Source organism: Bison bison, unplaced genomic scaffold (genome assembly GCF_000754665.1).
Source record: "Bison bison bison isolate TAMUID 2011002044 unplaced genomic scaffold, Bison_UMD1.0 scf7180017864327, whole genome shotgun sequence".
NCBI lineage: Eukaryota > Metazoa > Chordata > Mammalia > Artiodactyla > Bovidae > Bison > Bison bison.
This window is the reverse complement of record NW_011494899.1, coordinates 3312272-3332041: the sequence shown is the minus strand read 5'-3', so window position 1 is coordinate 3332041 and position 19770 is coordinate 3312272. Positions and strand designations below refer to the sequence as shown.

The 19770-nt window shown below is 42.3% G+C and overlaps 1 protein-coding gene across 1 annotated transcript in view; it reads left to right on the top strand.

The window, feature by feature from the left end:
• TCP11L2 (t-complex 11, testis-specific-like 2) overlaps positions 1 to 18170 on the top strand; it is a 40756-nt gene extending 22586 nt beyond the window's left edge. The window contains exons 6-10 of the mRNA XM_010853388.1: positions 1 to 137; positions 6783 to 6970; positions 7187 to 7368; positions 10047 to 10219; positions 15803 to 18170. Of these exons, the coding sequence (XP_010851690.1) occupies positions 1 to 137; positions 6783 to 6970; positions 7187 to 7368; positions 10047 to 10219; positions 15803 to 16047 (925 nt within the window). The 3' untranslated portion in view covers positions 16048 to 18170. The remainder of the gene's footprint in view (positions 138 to 6782; positions 6971 to 7186; positions 7369 to 10046; positions 10220 to 15802) is intronic.
• Positions 18171 to 19770: the final 1600 nt, after the last annotated feature.

The following is a 19770-nucleotide window of genomic DNA, read 5'->3' as shown; positions in this document are numbered from 1 at the left end:
ACAAATATTTCATGTCCTGGACCTCATGAAAATGGACATGGTGAATTTTACAATTCGGAGTCTCAGACCACATCTTCAGCGTCAGTTGGTAGACTATGAGAGAACCAAGTTCCAAGAAATTTTAGAAGAAACTCCAAGTAAGTAAAATATGTGTGGATATATAGTGAAATGGGGTGAAATATGGCATTTTGGTTTTTGATATCTTAAATAGTAGTACTAAAGGCTTTTGGCATTTCTGTTCAACATTTTTTTGACTTCTAAAGTTAATATCACAAACTTACAGCTGTTAACTTTGACCCCAGGAACTGTGCTAAGCACTACTCTTTACGCATTAAAAAAAAAGAAAGAAACATTTATTAACCACCTGCTGTGTCCCAGATACATCTTGGGTGCTGTAGATATGACAGTGAACAAAAAATAAAGTTGCAGCTCCCAAGGAGATGGCCAAGTAGGCATGACAAAAAAACAAGCATATATGGTTGGATGTGTTATTTAGTGCTATGAATAAAAGTAGGATAAAGAAACAGACAGTAATGGGGAAGGAGTGAGGGTAAGAGGTGATTTTTTTAGGTGAGGTGGACTGAGAGGCCTCTCAGAGAAGTAACATTTGAGCAGAGTTTGCAAAGGAATGAGGAAGGGCCGTGTGAAGATGTGAGGGAAGAACATTCCAGCCAGAGAGAGCTGCAAGTACAAAGGCCTTGCAGTGGAAACTTGCTTGTGTTTTGCACAAACACAGGGCAGACAGTGTGGCTGGAGTAGAGCAGGCAGGAAAGAGTGGTTACAGTTGAGGCCAAGAAGTAGACCGAGGAAGGTACTATAGAGCCTTGTTAGGAAATAAGAGGAATTTGGATTTCAGTCCAAATGTGATGGGGAGTCATCGGAGAGCTTGAAGAGGGAAGCAGCATCTGCTTTTTATTTTTATTTATTTATTTATTTTTGCTTTTTATTTTTAAAACATACTCTGGCTCCTGGGTAGAGAATAAATCATATGGGAGCAAGAAGGAAAACAGGGACACCAATTAGGTGGTATCACAGATGGTGGATGGTTCAAATGGTGGTGGTAGAAGATAGTGAGAAGAGATCAGGTTCTGGTTGTATTTTGAAAATGGAGTAACAAGATTTGCTGCAAGTTGGATGAGGGAAAAACAAGAGTGGAAGATGACTCTAAGCAACTCGATGAATAGTGATGCCTATTAGTAAGATGGGAGAGACCCAGGAAAGGAGGGTGGGAGACGAGATGAAGTCAGAGTTCAGTTTTGGACCTGTGAACTTTGAGATTTTGTTTGACATCAATATGTAGATACCAGGAGGGATTTAGGAATGAGATTGGAGTTTGGGGGAATGGTGAGCACTGGGAGTGTACATCTAAAGCCAAGGAACTGGATAGTAGCTGACACATATAGAATGCTTACCATATTCTAAACACTTTACCTGTTTTAACTGATTTAATCTTTATAAAAATTTTAGGAAATTACTCCCTATTTATGGATGAGGAAACTGAGACAGAGAGAGGCTCAATAACTTGCCACCATAATACAACTTGAGAGTTGTAGAGCTGGGACTCACCCAAGAAGTCTGACTCCACACTCCTGTCCACTCCATGCTCTTATCCCAGGGTCACCCTGGGTGAAATTACTTAGACAGTGAGTGTAGATATTGAGTGGGCCTGACCTGGGACTCTTGCACATCTAGAGCTTAAGAAGAGAAGAAAGATCCAACAACAGAGACTGTGTAGCCAGAGAGGGGAAGAAAGACAGGAGAGGGTGGTGTCCTGCAAAACAAGTGAAGAATGTGTTCAGGGATCAGCTGTCACAAGTGCTAAGTGGTCAAGAAAGATGAAGACCAAGGCTTTATTGTGGTATGAGACCGTATGAGGCTCCTTGGTAACTGTGATGGGAGCAGTTTCAGTGGACTAGTGGACATTAAATCCAGACCAGAAGCAGAGAGAGGAGAAAGTATGACCTCACTGAATCCTCACAATTCCTTAGTGGGGGAGGTACTGTTATTCCCTTCATTCCACAGGTGAGGAAATTGAGATGCCAGATGTTGGGCAGCTGGCAAGAGGCTAGCTCACTGGTTCCCTTATTAGCAAACCCTTGACAGCAGCCTCTGGGCTTCAGTTGCAACCACAGTCTAAGTCTGGGTTAGGTCATTCCCCCCATGCTACCTTCCCCTTGTGGACTGTGCTCTCCTGTCAGGACAGTCAATATGATAGCCTTATGAATACAGAGCCAAACACATGCCTCCTTTAAAGGGATTCCAGCAGGCTGGAGCCTGTCCAGGGAAGAGGGCAGGGGCCACTGAGGGTGACATGAGGAACAGTCAGTGAAGCTGGGCCCATAGTGCCTGGCTCAGGTGGGCCATGAGCACTGCCTGCCCTGTGGTTAGTGATTCAGGGCTTTAGTTAAGTTCTGAAGGGCAGACTAGGACCCATGGGAGGGAAGTAGCCAACAGCCAATTTAGACCTTCCTAGCAGCTGGAGCTGCTCTTTTAACTTCAGAATGGACTTCCTGTCACTCACAGTAGCCCATGCTAGCTAACATTTTGTTTGCATACTTATTGTGTGCCAAGACCTTATTATGTGCCAAACACCTTACATTTATTAGCTTATTCATGCTTCACAAATCACCCTATGAGACTGTTATCACCCACTGTTTATAAAGGAAGAAATTGAGGTTAAAGTAAGAGATTGCTAGTGGGTGGAAGAGCCTGGATAACTCAGCCATGTCTCTGCCCCAAAGCATACGCATTCAACCACTATGCAAAACTGACTCTCTTCAAACAGTATACCAACTATCTTGAGGGTATTTGCAGAGAAAGTTCTAGCATTGAGTGGCAGATATGACTAGATGATGTCTAAGGATCCTTCTGCAACAAAAATTCTCTTGACTTTAGGGTTACATTGTTTTGGTTTCAAAGCCAGAGAGGGATTATGGGAAATAGAAACCTACATCAACCCTGGATCTGAAACCTGAATTATTAATATGATAACCATGTTCTTAGCAGCATTTTCCTGAGACTCACTGGTTGGTTTCATTTGTGTCCCTGTGTGTTCATATACATGTGTACAAATGTCTCCATGTCTTGAGTCAAGATGGGCCTGTAATCTTGAATAAATCCCTTAATATAGGGTTGAACTACAGTTTTGTTCATCTCAAATGATTTGTTTCTCTCCTTGAAATCCAGACTTAGTCACTTGTATTTCACTCGTACCTTTCACATTGACTTGGATATTTCCAGAGATTTAAGAATAGAATGAATCCAGCTGTGCAAATAGGTCATTATTGCCCAGCTCTAAATATGTTCCCAGAGAAATCAGGAGTCCAGGAAGCAGAGTGTATGTCAGCTGTTAATTATATCCTCAAGTCACGCTGCCAAAAGTTGGCCACTGTGCCCTGCTATCAAAATAAGAGTCTTACAGTACTGCACAGAAGTACAAAAGTGTTGGATTTTTGTGTGTACATGATTTTTATAAGATAATTATTTGGAAAAATCAATATTTAGAAGTACTCTGGGTTTCCTAGTTGACTCCCCAAAAGATTCTATTTTGCCAACAGAGAGATTTTATGTCATCTCCCTATTTAAAATACACCCAAGAAAGGCTTACGCAGTGATTGGGTATGTGTCTTAAATGTCAGCAAAATAACCACATTAGATCCAACAACTAAATTATTTGTGGAAAGAATGGCACATAACCCCCAGGCCACAAGTAATTTTTCAGATACTCAGAAAGAAGAGGTTTTATTTATTTAGATCATCTCTTATATCTGATAAAATGTTCTCAGGAACTTCATTTCATGTGATTCAGAAATCCTCATGGGACATAAATATTTTTCAAAAAATAAATGAAATTTCATTATGATTATCTTTGCCTGGCACCCAAGGCATTTGGGAAATATTTATGCAACATTTTAGAGTTGAGCAAGCTGATGCTCAGCAGCAACCTGCCCAAAGACAGAGCCATGCAGCCAAGAAATAGCAAAGCTGGGACTGGAAACCAAGTCTCCCCTGGCCAAGCCAGGAGTAAACCAAGCTGCTGCCTTCATTCTTCTCTTTGGATTTTTCAATTTTGTGTTGTATCAGCTGAGTTATATCAGAAGCAACAGAAACTCACTGGCTGATTTAGCAGAAAAGGAAGTGAATGGAAGGAGAGGGCAGTTCACAGAAAAGCTAAAACTTCCTGAGTCTGCGCAAGGCCAGAAATCAGGAGGGCATCAGGAATCTGGAGAGGAAAAAACAAGGGGAATTCCCAGCTGCGTCCTCAGATGGTTAATGTGCACTTCAACATGGACCATCCTTGAACGCTGTAATCATCATTCAGAGTCCCAGGAAAGAGTCTAAGGGGTGTACGACTCAGCCAGGCCAACCCCTGGGTAGGGAGGTTGCCTGGTCCTGGTCATGGGGCCTCTAATTAACATCTGCAAAAAGCATGGAGTGAAGGAAATGATTTCTCAAAATCAGTACCAACAAAAGGAAAGGTGATGTGTAGCCAGGCATAAAAGAGTGGATGTCACGGATAAGCAGACTACATTCTTCTAACTGAAAAGTGGAATATTTTGTGTGAATATTTTCCGGAATATTGAAAATAGGGGCCAGGCTAGCTCTCAGTCTTTGCAATTCTGAACAGGCATCATTCAGTAAACCAGGAGAATGGTGTAGAATACATGAATGGGAGTCCCTGGCATTGTCCAAACCTTTAAATAGCCCCTATTTTCAATATTCTGGAATTTCAAAAGAGTTGGACATGACTGAGCATCTGAACACACACTCACACACACAGAGCTGGCCTAATAAGTACAGCAGGAAGTGTTCCCTCCTCTTGCTTTCTGAAAGTTTGCAGAAAACACCTTATATCTTTTAGTTTGATTTGCATGCACTGTGTGTATCAGGAAAAGGGAAAGATATCTCAGGTGTCAGGGACTAAATCAATTTGCCAATCTGAAGGAGACTATTTGAGTCAGTCCTTAAGCCCAAGGTTAACTCCAGAGATAGTGAATTAAAAAGGAAACCTGCCAGGTGATATAGAGAGCAGAAGCTTTTTGAGAACCTACTAAGTGACAAGTACCACTGGGAAAATGTTTGATTAGTTTCCAAAGCAAGGTACAGTACCTAGTGTATAGTGGTGCTCAGTTGCCTTTGAAGAAATTAATGGAGAGGCTTTTTTTTCATATGAAAAATCAAGTACCAATGCCTCTTAGGGTTGACCTTGCTCTTGGAGCCGCTCAGAGCAGTCGATATTCTTGCTTATGGGAGTGAAATCTCAGCAGCGTGCATGTGTGCTTAGCTGTGTCCAACTCTTTGGGACCCCTGGACTGGGGCCCGCAAGACTCCTCTGTCCATGGGATTATGCCAGCAAGAATCCTAGAGTAGGTTGCCATTTCTTCCTCCAGGGGATCTTCTCGATTCAGAGATGGAACCCATGTCTCCTGCTCTCCTGCATTGGCAGGTGGATTTTCTTTACCGCTGAGCCACCTGGGAAGCCCCTGAAATCTTAGCAGATCCCTTAGAGAAAATCCTTGTTTCCCTCTAAACTCTTGCTCTTTCTGCTTTACCAATTGTACTCACACCTGGTTACATATAAGGGTCACCTGAAGCATTTAAACACAGATGCCTGAGCCCATCTCAGGCTGATTAAATCAAAATCTCCAAGAGCCGACACCCAAAATCTTTTTTAAGTTCCCAAGGTGATTCTACCATCAGCCAGGATTGAGAACCTCTGTGCTACACTGTTGCTTTTGTTTGAGATAACTAAATGGGCTTTTAAATGTGTCAGTTGTAAATGATTACACTTGTAGTATATAAATGCTTATTACTGCCACATTGTAATTATACCAGTGATGTTTCCACTCTTTCTCTCTGTTGGATGTCTTTTAAAGAGTGCAAGTCTTTTACTTCTTTATAAACAAAACTGGGAAAACCAAGAACAACATTTGCCAACTGAAGAGAAGTAAAGTTGTGAAATTCTGGGGGTGGTATAGCAAATGGAGCTGCTCATAAATTACGCCTGTTTAAGGGCTGGGTCTGATGAAGAATTTCAGGGTGACTATTCTTTATTTCATTCTCTGGGTGTTTTTTTTTTTAATCTGTACCTGTGTTCAGTCTGCATTTTAAAGCAATTGACACCTTATAAATTCTACCAAATGCATACTTTTAATAAGAAATGTAGTCTAAAGAACAATTTGTTTCTAGGCGTAAACCTTAGAACTGGGTCTGAAGTAAAAAAAAAATGTTCATACCAGCATGTTGGGAAAGGCATAGCTCTGATCAGACACTCCAAGGGGTCTGGAACCCAAAATGTTTAATCACCACTGCTTTTAATCTAGATAACTTCTCTGCACAAGACTCAAGGTCATGTGTAAGCTGGCCTGTTTGTCCGTCTGATGCTATCTGCAGCAACTCTCTCCTCCCTTCCCCGCTTCTTTATGGACCAGCAGTACAGATTTGCTTGTAGCATCCAAATTGCCATGCTTTCCCATTATTCCGTCTCTTTGTGTGGCCTGTTCTCTTAGCCTGGAGTGACAGATCTTTCCTCTATCCACCTTGTGTCACTTACGGAGTTCTTCCTCTTAGACTCTACCATAGACAGCCTCTCCTCCCTCCACCCTACTGCGCCTTCTAGTACTCACTGTCTTCTGCTGTAATCGCAAGCTCACATGACTGTCTGCCCATCTGGACCATAGCTCCTGGAGGGTCATGGCTGTCTTACTGTTCATCATGTGTGGAATGCACAAATGAAGGAGTCTGTCAGCCATAGGAGAAGTGTGTGGCCTTTTCCCTTGCAGGTGCTCTTAATCAAACTACAGAGTGGATAAAGGAATCTGTCCATGAAGAGTTACTTTCTCTTTCTGAGGCTACTTTAACCCCTGGAGCCGAAAACAACTCCAAGCCAAGCCTGAGCCCTACGTTGGTGCTAAATAATAGTTACTTGAAACTGTTACAGTGGGATTATCAGAAAAAAGAATTACCAGAGGTGAGTGAGTTTTTTTTCCCTTTGGCTTCCCTCAAGTTTTCAATATTCTAATTCTTAAGTTCAAACAGTGTATCAGCTGGTCTGTCTGTGTTGCATGTGGTTTAATGACCTTAACTGGAATCAGATGAAAAATGGGGGTTTGGATGTAACACTGCTGATTTTACATGTTCATGGTACTGAGCTTCCCTTTCTATTTTTAAACCTTAAATATGCTAGACACTCATGACAGATGGAGCACGTCTTCAGGAACTGACAGAAAAGCTGAATCAACTGAAAATGATTGCCTGCTTGGCCCTTATCACCAATAACATGGTGGGTGCTCTTACAGAAGGCCTACCTGAGCTTGCAGTCAGACTAAAAAGGATTTCAGCTGTTCTACTTGAAGGCATGAACAAAGAGTGAGTTCCAGCGTTTTTATCTGCTCTCCCTTGTATTCCAGCTCTGCATGTGTTTCAGAGAACATGAATAACCTTGGAAAATCTGGATGTGGTATTTAGGACCGTGCTTTAGAGAAGCTTAGCTCATGCCTTCTTTTCCTAGAGTTTCTTTTCATATCTCTGAAGGCTTAGATGTCCCTCGTTGGTAGGGAGAGGTCTTTTCCATAACAGGTGCCAGGGTGAGTGTAGTGTTTCCACTTAGGACGGATGTGTGTACAAGCTCTCCTTTGACAGTGTTGTGGAAAAAACAAACAATACCTAGAAATTCATCATGCTCAGGGTCTATCAGAGAGGCTTTCTGATTCAGTTGTTCTGACTCTATCATTTTTCTGCAACGAAATGTTTACCAGCCTCACAGATCCAGCCTCTGTGAAGCCTACAGAAGTACTGACATCTCTGTCCTTCAGAGATATTTTACAAGTCAGTGAAAGTTTTGTCTTTGCCACATTCATTTCTCAGTATCAAACCATCATTGAATACTAGAATCTCATTTCAATTTTGTATTATTGGGAATCCTGTCCAAGTCAGAAAATTTCTAATCCTGGCCAATGACCGGGTGTTTTCATGGGTCTCCTATGTGTCAGCTTCTCTTGCTGACTGTCCTCTCAGGTGTTTTCAGGGATTTTACACCTAATACATCCAACATCCCATCTTCCTGCTTATTATTCAGAGAGCACATGCGTGACTTGATAAAATCCTAGAATCTTAAAAGCCAAACTAGCCCAAGTGGTTCCGGCAATCCAGAGTTCTCATTTTGACCTAAAGCTCAGAGAGAATAGGATTTGCCTTGGGCTGTACACCAAGAAAAGGCCAATCCAAAGCCCGAGCCCAAGCCTGACTGTCAAGTCCCTGCCCTTTCTACTGATCCTGGTGCTAACCTGCCAGGCTCTTTTCTTTCACATTCCAGGACCCAAGACCTGTAAGGAAAAGAAACCTGCTCTGATTTTGCAGAAACCTGCTCTGATTTTGCAGAAACCTGCTCTTAGCATTTCCCCACACTGGTTAACCATTATTTTCTGGGAATTCTAAGTTATTAAGCCTTTAGTGAGTCCCCAAATACTGCTTAGTGTTAGCTGCTCAGTCGTGTCCAACTCTTTGCAACCCCATGGACTATAGCTCAACAGGCTCCTCTGTCCATTGAATTCTCCAGGCAAGATTACTGGAGTAGGTTGCCATTTTCTACTCCAGAAGATCTTCCTAACCAGGGACTGAACCCGCATCTCTGTGTATCTTGTATTGGCAGGCAGATTCTTTACTACTGAGCCACCTGGGAAGCCCTCCAGTACTGCCTAAGTATTCATATGAAGCACATGGCAAAATGCTTACTAAAAGGACAGGCTTTTGGATTAGACAAACCAGGGTTTAAATCCTAGCTGTGCTGCTGACTTGTAATGTACCATTGAATAAGATCCTGAGTCACTCTGAGTCTCACGGCCTCACTTGTAAGAAGAGATATAAAGATACTACCTTAGAGTTATGGCAACTTAAGATGACATTTGTAATGTACCATTTGATGACCCTGATGCTGAGAGGAATTGGGGGCAGGAGGAGAAGGGGACGACAGAGGATGAGATGGCTGGATGGCATCACTGACTCGATGGACATAAGTTTGGGTAAACTCCAGGAGTTGGTGATGGACAGGGAGGCCTGGTGTGCTACCTATCGTTCATGGGGTCGAAAGAGTCGGACGCGACTGAACTGAACTGAAGATGACTCGTGTGTAGCATTTAGTGCAGGTGTGTGGCACGTGGTAAGTGCTTGATAAATGTTAGCTCTTAATAACTATTTAGTTAAGTCATCTTCTTTATAGTTGTTCTGCCTATCTGATTGTTTTGTTGTTTTGTCTAATTCCTCTCACCACCATCCCCCCTTCTCTTATCCTTTAATCCATTTTGCACAAAGTTGTCTTAAAGATCCTTTCTGAATAGCGAGATGCAATTTTCAATATCATTTACAATAGTGTGGACACAGCAAATGCTGCTTCCTATTATACCTTTTCCATTACCTATTAAATCACCACCACTAACTACTTTTTACATCTTTCCAGACTCTATATATTTGGAATTATTGATCAGCTACTTGAAAGTAACAGTGGGAAAGAGTCTCTTATCTTTCATCATGATAGGTCAAGAGGTTTAGGTAATTTGTCTTTATGGTGTTGGCCTCTGAATATCTTTATTTCTTGTTCTTGGTTGGTGTTAAAGGTTTCCTGCACAGGCATGGATAAATGAATTGATTCTATCTTATTTTCTAAGCACATTAAAAACAAAATCTATGACTGAATCCACTCAGGCCAGAGGGTTTATTTTGCAAATTAAACAAATATTTTCTATCCTTTTCTGGTAGCCCTGCCTGAAAATGGGGTTGCAGATTTATTTTTAGGGACCACATTTTTCTGTCTGTGCTTTTTGTATTTCCTACAGAACTGGTGGTTTTAAGCATTTAAAAGTCTGATGCATATAAAGCTTGGTGGTTGGGAGGAGTTTCCTATTTTCTAAGCTCATTCTAATAGAGATAATTTTTGTCTATATAAGATAAAATTGGTATACATTTGAAACAAGCTGGTATATTTTTTAAACAAACAAAAACCTGATGAATAAAAGCTGTCCCTGGTGGAATTATTGTTTCATATTTTGTAGGACCTTTAACTTGAAGGAAGTTCTGAATTCTATTGGCATTCAGATTTGTGTTGAGGTTAACAAGACCCTAATGGAGAGAGGTTTACCAACTTTAAATGCTGAGGTTCAAGCTAACCTTGTAGGCCAATTCTCAAGCATCGAAGAAGAAGACAATCCTATCTGGTCTTTAATTGGTGAGTCTGTATATTTTTATTGGTTTCTGCTTCGATGTCAATATACTTTACCATGCTGGCTTTGGCTAATGTTAAGTATCAGTCAAATTTTAGTCTTAAACAGATTACCTGCTTCTCTTGGTGAATAAATATTGAAAACATGAAGAAAGCATTAATATTTTCAAAGCTTTGGGACTCACTGCTGCTTATGTGTGTATATGTAGTGGAGTGGGGGGATGTTTCAGGGTCTTCTACCTTACTACCCAGCTGATAGAGTTTTATGAAGAAAATAACATCATGCTGCCATCATTTTAAATTCCTAGATCAATACAGCAATCCAAACCAGATGGCAGTATGTTCACAGAAAGTAGACCCATGCTCTGATAGAAGCTAACCTGTGTGAGCTGAGGCCCCTTGCTTGGTCAGGCTTAGAAAGACTAAAATTTAAAAGGGCCATAGAACTGGGAGGCATAGTGGGGGATTTTTTTTTTCCTACTTGATCGCTAAGAAAATGAATATCTCAGGATCAAATTGTGTTGGTGAGTTGGGGAAATGGAGAATGTATCAGGACTTTTTTCTGTTACCTGTGACAGATAATTTAAAACTCTAAAGTGGCTTCCCAAGTGGCTCAGTGGTAAAGAATCTGCCTGCCAAGCAGGAGACTGGGTTTGATCCCTGGTTCTGGGAGATTCCCTGGAGAAGGAAATCCACTCCAGTATTCTTGCCTGGGAAATCCCATGGACAGATGATCCTGACGGGCTACAGTCCATGGGGTTGCAAAGGGTCAGACATGGCTTAGTGACTAAACAACAAAGTGGCTTAAGTAGGAAGGGACTGTACTTGCTCATATCACAGAAAAGAGCAGTTGGGGGGTTGGCTGCTGGTACAGCTTGATCAGAGTTCAGATGATGTCTTGGCACTGTTTCCCACTTGTGGTCCCTCAGCGCTGCCTTCCTCTGGGATGGCTGTCTCTAAAATAGTCTCCTCCCAGCATAACAAGATGACTTCCACTCCAGCCTGCATGTTTCAATATTTAAATCAAGCCAAAAAAAAAAAAAGTCAGTTTCCCTCCCCTCTTAGCTCAAACTATAACCCCAGAATTGAATCCCATTAGCTCCACTTGGTGGTCACAACCCATTTTTGGTGGCCAGAGTGGAAGAAACTTAACCCCAAGACATGTGTTCAGTTCCTGGAGCCAAGGTGAGTCAGCTTTACCTGAACACCTGATCTGAAACTAGGGAAGCAGTTGTTTCCCCCAGACAGAATCAGGGTGCTGTGGCCATAAGAAGGGGACAAGGGTGATGTGGGAGACAAAGCAAGTGTCAGCTGCAGTGGGAGAGGACCAGATGGAGGAAAGAGTGTGGAATTTGAATATCCAAACATTCCAGGAGGAATCTGCAAGTTTTCAAAGCACCGCACTGACTTCTCTAGGAACACAAACACTGGTTATTATTTAGCTGAGATTCTTAAAGCGTGTCTTTCAACCTTATCCCTGGGGACATGGGATGCTGGTGATCTAATCCACCCAGGCCACGTAAGAGCTCTGGTGTGCAGCACGTGGGCTTCAAGGGGTGGCAGTGAGGACAGTAACACACACAGCATAACCTCAGCTGCCTGTGGCCGAGCCCTGCCTGCATGACCTTCACTGCTGACAAGCGCGTCACAGCCTGTCACCTCCGGCTGTACAGCCAGCACGTGGGCCATGGTGCTTCTCGGAGGAGGAGGGGCAGGCTGTCAGCCATCTCTGCCTCATACCAGGAGACCCTCGCTAGTGCACAGGTCTCGTGAGGAGGATGGGATGCATCTTTGCTCATCGCAATTTCCCCAGACCATGGGGGGCGGGGCCCAGAGATGACCTTTAATAGATATCTGAGGTGTCAATCACAGATTGGCACTTGCCATCTACCTCTCTAAGGATTAAATCATGTGCTGCTGCAGCTGCTCTCCTCCAACACCCCCTGAAAGGAGTTCAGGATGGAGAATAGAAAAGAGGCACTCTGTGCTCAGGGGAAAACTGGCAGGATAGGTCTTCACGTAGTTAGATATTCTCTGGAGCTGATTTTATGAGCCCAATTCACGTATCTCCTCATATTTGGAAAAACACTAAAATCCTTCATAGTGATGACTGTTTCTTGTGACTAGCAGAAGCTTCACGAAACTAGCAGAAACCTTTTGTAAAATATGTTTTTGATTGCATGTATTCCCCCTTCCGGAGAAGGCAATGGCACCCCACTCTAGTACTCTTGCCTGGAAAATCCCGTGAATGGAGGAGCCTGGTAGGCTGTAGTCCATGGGGTCCCTAAGAGTCGGACACGACTGAGCGACTTCACTTTCACTTTTCACTTTCATGCATTGGAGAAGACAATGGCACCCCACTCTAGTACTCTTGCCTGGAAAATCCCAGGGATCGGGGAGCCTGGTGGGCTGCTGTCTATGGGGTCGCACAGAGTCGGATACAACTGAAGTGACTTAGCAGCAGCAGCAGCAGCATTCCCCCTTCACCAAAATCACATATATACTGTCCCTTTCCCCTATGACTCTGGAACAGTCTCTCAGAGCTATCTCAGGTGCTGTCTCTCAGAGCTATCTGAGGTGCTGTCTCCCAGGCTGCAGTCCTCATTTTGCCCCAAATAGAACTCAATTTGCAACTCTCACATTGTGCATTTTTTTTTTAAGTCGGCAGTGGAGTGGATGAATGAATGCATGGAGAACTGGAGCAGTCAAGTATCTCTCACCTGAGGCCATATAACCAGCGGGTCTCAGGGTAGGGAGTCTTCCTGTATGACTCACATTCTCACCTGCTCTGTTGTGACTCCAGTCAGAGCTGGAGCCCTGCTGCCCATTGACAGGCTGGCCAGAGCCTCAGGTGTTCTCTGTGCCCTTGCTTTAGATCAGGGAACTACTGGCAGCGCCAGAGAGAGAGGGGGAAGCTGGGGGCCAGGAGATGCCCCAGCCTGAGGAGGCCTCTTAAAATCCAGTCAAGCCACTTTTTTCCACCCAGCCCTCCCTATTCCAAGTTTCCTGTTCTTTTGCAAATTGAAAGTATTTTGTAACCTTGTTCAAAGTATTGTTGCCTAGCAACTTGCATGACTCACTTGAGCGTCTCTCCCTAGGCTCTGGAAGCCAAGGACATGTCTTTGGCAGGGGTTGGGTTTGGCTGCTCCTAAATGGACAGACACTTCCATCACTTTAGTCTTGGCCTAAAAACTGACTCGTCCACAGAAGAGACAGAACTACTTGTCAGCATAATAACAGTTTTGAAAGACCTGCATTCTTTAAACAGTCTCACAGAAAAGTATCCGGACCATAACTGTGACAAAAATAGACCTGGGCTCATGAGAGTTGAGCAGCCAGCCTAACAGGGAGTTTAGTGGACCATTTGCTCTGAATTCTCTGCCCACAGAGGAGCTAGAATACATTAGACCTTAGAGGGATCCCTGGGACAGAAGAAGGGCTCCAGCTTAGCCCTAGCTTTCCTCCTCTGTTGTTCATGGTACCCACAGTCTGCCTTCTTCTGTTCTCAGTTGATGTGCTATTTATTTACAATAAAATCACAACTCCCACTATGTTCTTCGCCTTTAAAAAAGATAATTAGAAAGCAAGTTTTCTTTCAAACCAATTTTTTCAAATGTATACGATAAAAATGATCTATGGATTACCTGCTGTGGAAATTGTTTGCATGCTAATAGCCACCTACATTTTTAAAAAGTAATTTTCAACTGTACAAGTGATCCCTCCATGAATAATTTCCTCTTGTTGAAAAATTATGGATAAGGCTCAGGTCTTATTCAGCCCCCATTCCTCTCTGGCTCCTTGTGTTTTCAGTTTGAGGTTTATCTTCATAGACCTTTTTCATTCCATTCTCACTTCACTACAGTCAACATTTATGACATACCTGCTGCCTACCAAACCAGGGAAATAAAGGCTAAAAAAGTAGCCCTCACCCTCAGAATGCCTACTATCTGAGAAGTGAGAGAGAGAAGTTCTCAAGTAACAATAATAAGGGGTGAGAGTATAACAGATGGTAAGGAAAGCCACAGAAAGGAGGTGACTTTAATATCAGCATGGGTGCTCTCGACTTTGGCAGAGATGAAGTGAGATGGAAGGGCATTCTAGTAACAGGAAATAGTCTGGGCTAAGATATGGACATGGAACACTGGGCACTTTGAGTTCTAGGTCAGATCTGGCTGAAATGTATGATTTGGGGTAGACGTGTTTGGATATAAGAATTTCAGTAATATTACAGCTGTCTGTATTAGATGAGTGTATTTAAATGGCAATCCACTCCAGTAGTCTTGCCTGGAAAACCCCATGGACAGAGGAGCCTGGTGGATTACAGTCAGTGGTGTCGCAAAGAGTCAGGCAGGACTGAGCAACTTCACTCACTCACTCATTTTCCTTAGTAAATGTTCTTGTGAGATTTCTGTTTCCAGAGCCAGAGAATGTCCTCGGAGCAGCCTGCGCTGGACCAGGTCTGGCTTGTCCAGTGCCATTTGTCCAGGACACCTCAGCTTCCCTTTTTTAAGCATTTGCATGTATTTGTGAAGTCTTCTCAAATGCAGATGCCCCGAAGCAGGAAGAGTGGAGAAGGTGGCAGTGCCAGTTGGGGTGGTCCTTCTTCAATGCCTCCAGATTCTTGCCCACATGAGGGGTGATCATATAATTTATTTTCTAACCCGGGACACTGTTGAAAGTGTTCTTTTTATTAAGACCAAGACAGCGAGTGTCAACTTCAGCTGTCCTGAGAAAACCCAGATGTATGCTCACCTTTGCCATGTGGCAGTTTGGGCTCCCAAGTTTGCCAGATCTGTAGATTTTTCAAGAAGAACAAAAAATTTGATTTTCTATGTGAAAGCCCCTCATTTTAAATAGCTACTGTGTTTTAGAAAAACACTATCTGGGCTAAACTAGCAGTCCCAGTTTACATACTCAGCTTTAGGATATATAACTAAAATTATGGACATTTGAATTTTTATAAAAGATTCCCCACTCCACCCTGAAAGTGCTGTGCATGTTTTATTAGTTAGCTATTACTGCGTAACAGATTTCCCTAAGACTCCATCTGTCATTGCTCACCAGTCTGTGGGGCAACTAGGCAGTTCATTTGGTCTTGCTGGACTCAATGCATGCATTTATGGTAAGCAGCCGCATGGGTAGTTAGCTCTGCTGGTCTCGCCTGGGCTATCTCAAGTGTTTGGGATTTGGTTGGCTACTGGTTGGTCTAGGATGGCCTAAGATGGAATAGCTGGGCTTCCCTTGATATGGGCTCTCATCTGGCCCAGGCTTGTTTACATGGTGGTGGTAGGCTGAAAGGGCAGATTCAAACCATGCCTCTTGAGCATGAAACATACACACCATCACTCCAGCCACATTCTGTATGGGCCAAAGCAGGTCAGAAGGCCATCCCTGATCCAAGGCCTGGGCACCCAGACTCCAGCCCTGATGGGAAGAACTGCCAGGCTACCTTGGAAAGGGCATGAGTATAGGGAAGGGGTAAAGAATTGAGGATGTTGTTGCAATCCATCTACCACAATTACTATTCTCATGTTTAAAAAGTACATGCTTTAATAATAGGACAGATAAACATATCTTCTTTTCCCCCAGATAAACGAATCCAGCTATACATGAAAAGCCTGCTTTGTCTGCCAAGCCCTCCAAGATGCATGCCCCCCGTGCCAGGAGGCCTTGCTGTCGTTCAGCAAGAGCTGGAGTCGCTGGGCTTGCAATACGCAAACATCGTGAATCTCAACAAACAAGTGTACGGACCATTTTATGCAAATATACTCCGAAAGCTGCTGTTCGGTGAGGAAGCCACAGGGAAGGCAGAAGCTTCTTCATCTACTAACTAAAGAGGAAATGACATTGGAAAAGAGATTGGAAGCCCAGCACTTAGGTACCCAGTCTGTTTCCACCAGCGGCATTACAGAGGGGCACATTCTCGATCCTGTGCGAGGCACAGTGTTAGCCCGAAGTTGTGTAACCCAGTAATGTCAGCGTTGCAGAGACACGCACATCACAATGTCCCTACATGTGCACCATTTTCGAGTCCTAAAGAGACTTTTTAACAAACAGAAAGCAATTTGTATTTAATTCTATTACCTATATAATACTTGTAAATGTTTTCTTAAGCATTTATATATGGCTTATTCATTCAACCCTTAAGGAGTTGTATTTCCTCACCTGTTACTATCAAATCTAATGATTTTTTTTTTTTAACTTTGGTACAGCTTCTTAAAGGGTTGAAAGTTGTGATCATAACCAAGGGGACTGATGTTCTAAATAAATGATGTGAAGTAAGGATAATTGTATTTAAAATGTACAAATTAAATTTTATTCATATGTAATAGAAACTTACATAGTAAGTCCTCAAATTCTGCAAATATACCTAATCACATCTGGTGATACCGATGGTCAGTATTTGTTTAGAATTTAAACGTATTAAATACATTTTTATGCTACATACAAATTTTAGATAAAACCTCCCTTGATGATTTAATGGAAATAGAAACAAACCCCTTCTAAAATCTCATTCTAGAGGGTGGATTCTTCTTGCAACTTATGCTGCTCTCTGAGAGAAACACTTTTTGCACACATCTCTTTGTGAATGTCCTTGCATTTCTCAGGCCATTGGTAAGGTTTATATAAGATTTTAATATTTTTACATAAGGCCGGAGTGGTTTGAATTGGTAACTTGAATTTACTTGTAAGAAAAAGTTGATAAAATGAGACCGCATTCTCAGTGAAATTCACTTCTGAAAAAGAAACAGATGAACTTTGGATTCTTTTTCTTCTTTAAGCATATAACATGCTAGCAAATGCCTTCTCTGTGGATTTGATTCTTACCCCACTGTGACCAAGAAGCTCTTCTCAGTACCATCATCATTTGCCACTCTAGTGCATTAAACTTTGCCACGCTGGCACTGCTTGTCGGGATCCTAGAGAAATCTGCTTGTCTTCAGATTACATGCTTCTGAAGTGTTGAGGGAAGCACTACCGGCAAATGCTTTATTTGCATAAAATGCATTTTGGATGGTTTGATTTTCTGAGGACTCCTTGAACCTTAGCCGTCTGGTGGAGAAGAGCAAGTAGGAAGAAAAAGATTAATGCTTCGTTTTTCCTTGCCTCCTCTTCCTCACCATGACCTCTACCATTATGGTGCTACCTAGTGATTTGATGAAGGCCTGGGAAATTATTGTGTGGATAACTTATCTCTGATCTTTTGGAGGGATCTGCCAAATTGAGGAAATGTTGAACATCAGCTTTTTTCTCCCAGTGACCAATACATAAATCACCATTCTGTCCATTGAGCAGCTACGTAGAAGTGGAATTTACTGAAGAGCATATCATTGGTCTTACCCATTTTTTCCCTCCTCCTGTATGTCCATTCTGCCTGTTTCCTGTGCTTAGAGATCATAAGGTGCTGTAGATTTTTGTTTGCATTTTCTCTTAAGTTGAAGTTGTTTTCAACTGCTCACTTTGGGGCCTGGATAGCCAGAGGGTCTGAAAGGTAGTGTGTAGCGTGACTTTTGGTCACTTTCCCAGTGAGCTGTACATTTAACTAGAAGACCAGGTGGTATACTTTTTTACTAACAGATTGGAATCTGCCTGGTATTCTTATATACTTGATTATACTATAGTTGCCAGCAGGAAAACAATCTGCAAACTTTAATGCATTTTAAAATGAAGGGCATTCTGCATTTTTTTTTTTAAGTGGCAAAGTAAATCTCAATGTCCCAAGTCTGGATGTAAGCAAGTACATTTATTAGGATTTTTAAATCCTGTCCCTTAGCATGTTGTTTATTTGGTTTTTACTTAAATGTTTACTTCTACGTTTGAGAATCTTCTTAACATGGTCATGTTTTGTAATGTCAATTTTCCTAAACACCATACACACATTTTCATTCTTCTACTGCTAAAACATGTATTGTGCGCACTAGTTACATTTTAAAACATTAAAAGTTATTTCAAAATAGATGGTGTCTCTGTTTTCTAAACCACCTTTGGGTAGCTCAGGGCTGGAATATTGCACAGTCTTTATTGCAGTGGTTCTAGAAGGAATCTTCTACTTAATGTCAAAGCCTCACAGACATCAATCGTGTTCATTCATTCAGTCAACAAATAGCTATTGAGCATCTACTATGTGTCAAGAAGTATCCTAGGTATTTAATACACAGATAACTAGACAGACACTGTCCTGAGAAGTTTGTAACTTAGTAAGAAGGACAAACTTGTGAACAATAGCAATAAAGTGTAATTCGGGCTATGCTTTTAAAACAAGTACACATAGTACAGAAAGCAAAGAAGAACTAAAGAGCTTCTTGATGAAAATGAAAGAGGAGAGTGAAAAAGTTGGCTTAAAACGCAATATTCAAAAAACTAGGATCATGGCATCCGGTCCCATCACTTCATAGCAAATAGATGGGGAAACAATGGAAACAGTGACAGACTTTACTTTTGGGGGGCTCCAAAATCACTGCAGATGGTGACTGCAGCCATGAAATGAAAAGACGCCTGCTCTTTGGAAGAAAAGCTATGACCAACCTAAACAGCATATTACAAAGCAGAGACATTATTTTGCCAACAAAGGTCTGTCTAGTCAAAGCTGTGGTTTTTCCAGTAGTCATGTATGGATGTGAGAATTGGACTATAAAAAAAGCTGAGTGCTAAAGAATTGATGCTGTTGAACTGTGGTGTTGGAGAAGACTCCCGAGAGTCCCTTGGAATGCAAGGAGATCAAACCAGTCCATCCTAAAGGAAATCAGTCCTGAATATTCATTGGAAGGACTGATGCTGAAGCTGAAACTCCAATACTTTGAGCACCTGATGTGAAGAAGAACTAACTCCTTAGAAAAGACCCTGAAAAAAAAAAAAAAAGAAAAGACCCTGATGCTGGGCAAGATTGAAGGCAGGAGGAGAAGTGGACAATAGAGGATGAGATGGTTGGATGGCATCACCAACTCAATGGACATGAGTTTGAGCAAGCTCCGGGAGTTGGTGATGGACAGGGAAGCCTGGCGTGCTGCAGTCCATGGGGTTGCAAAGAGTCGGATATGACTGAGCAACTGAACTGAACTGACACATAGTACTAGAGGAAAAATCACTGGACTCTTTCATGGATCATCCTTGAGCTAAAACATGAATGATAGGCAGGAACTTGTCAAGAGACCAAGAAAGCAAAAGGCACAGGAGGCACAGTCATGTGGAGAAATGGTGAGCCCAGGGAACAGCCTCCGGAAGAGGGGAAGTGACGAGAGGAGAAACAAGCAAGGGAAAAGGCTTGGGATGTCATGTTCATATGTGTGGGGTTTGTTCTGAAAGAGGTAAAGAATCAGGGAATCCTTTGAAAGTTGCAAACAATTATGTTTTGGAAAGACTGTCGTGGCAAAGCACACTTGCCATTGGTGCTAGAATATTATGTGTTGTGTGTGTATGTGTACACGCCCTCACACCTGAACACATGGCACAAGCAGTAGAAATGGACTCTAGCAAACAGGCAGAAAGAGAGTTTATTGGAGAGATTTACATACTTCACAGAATCTATTTTGTTTGGGGAATTAAGCTTGGCAAATAGG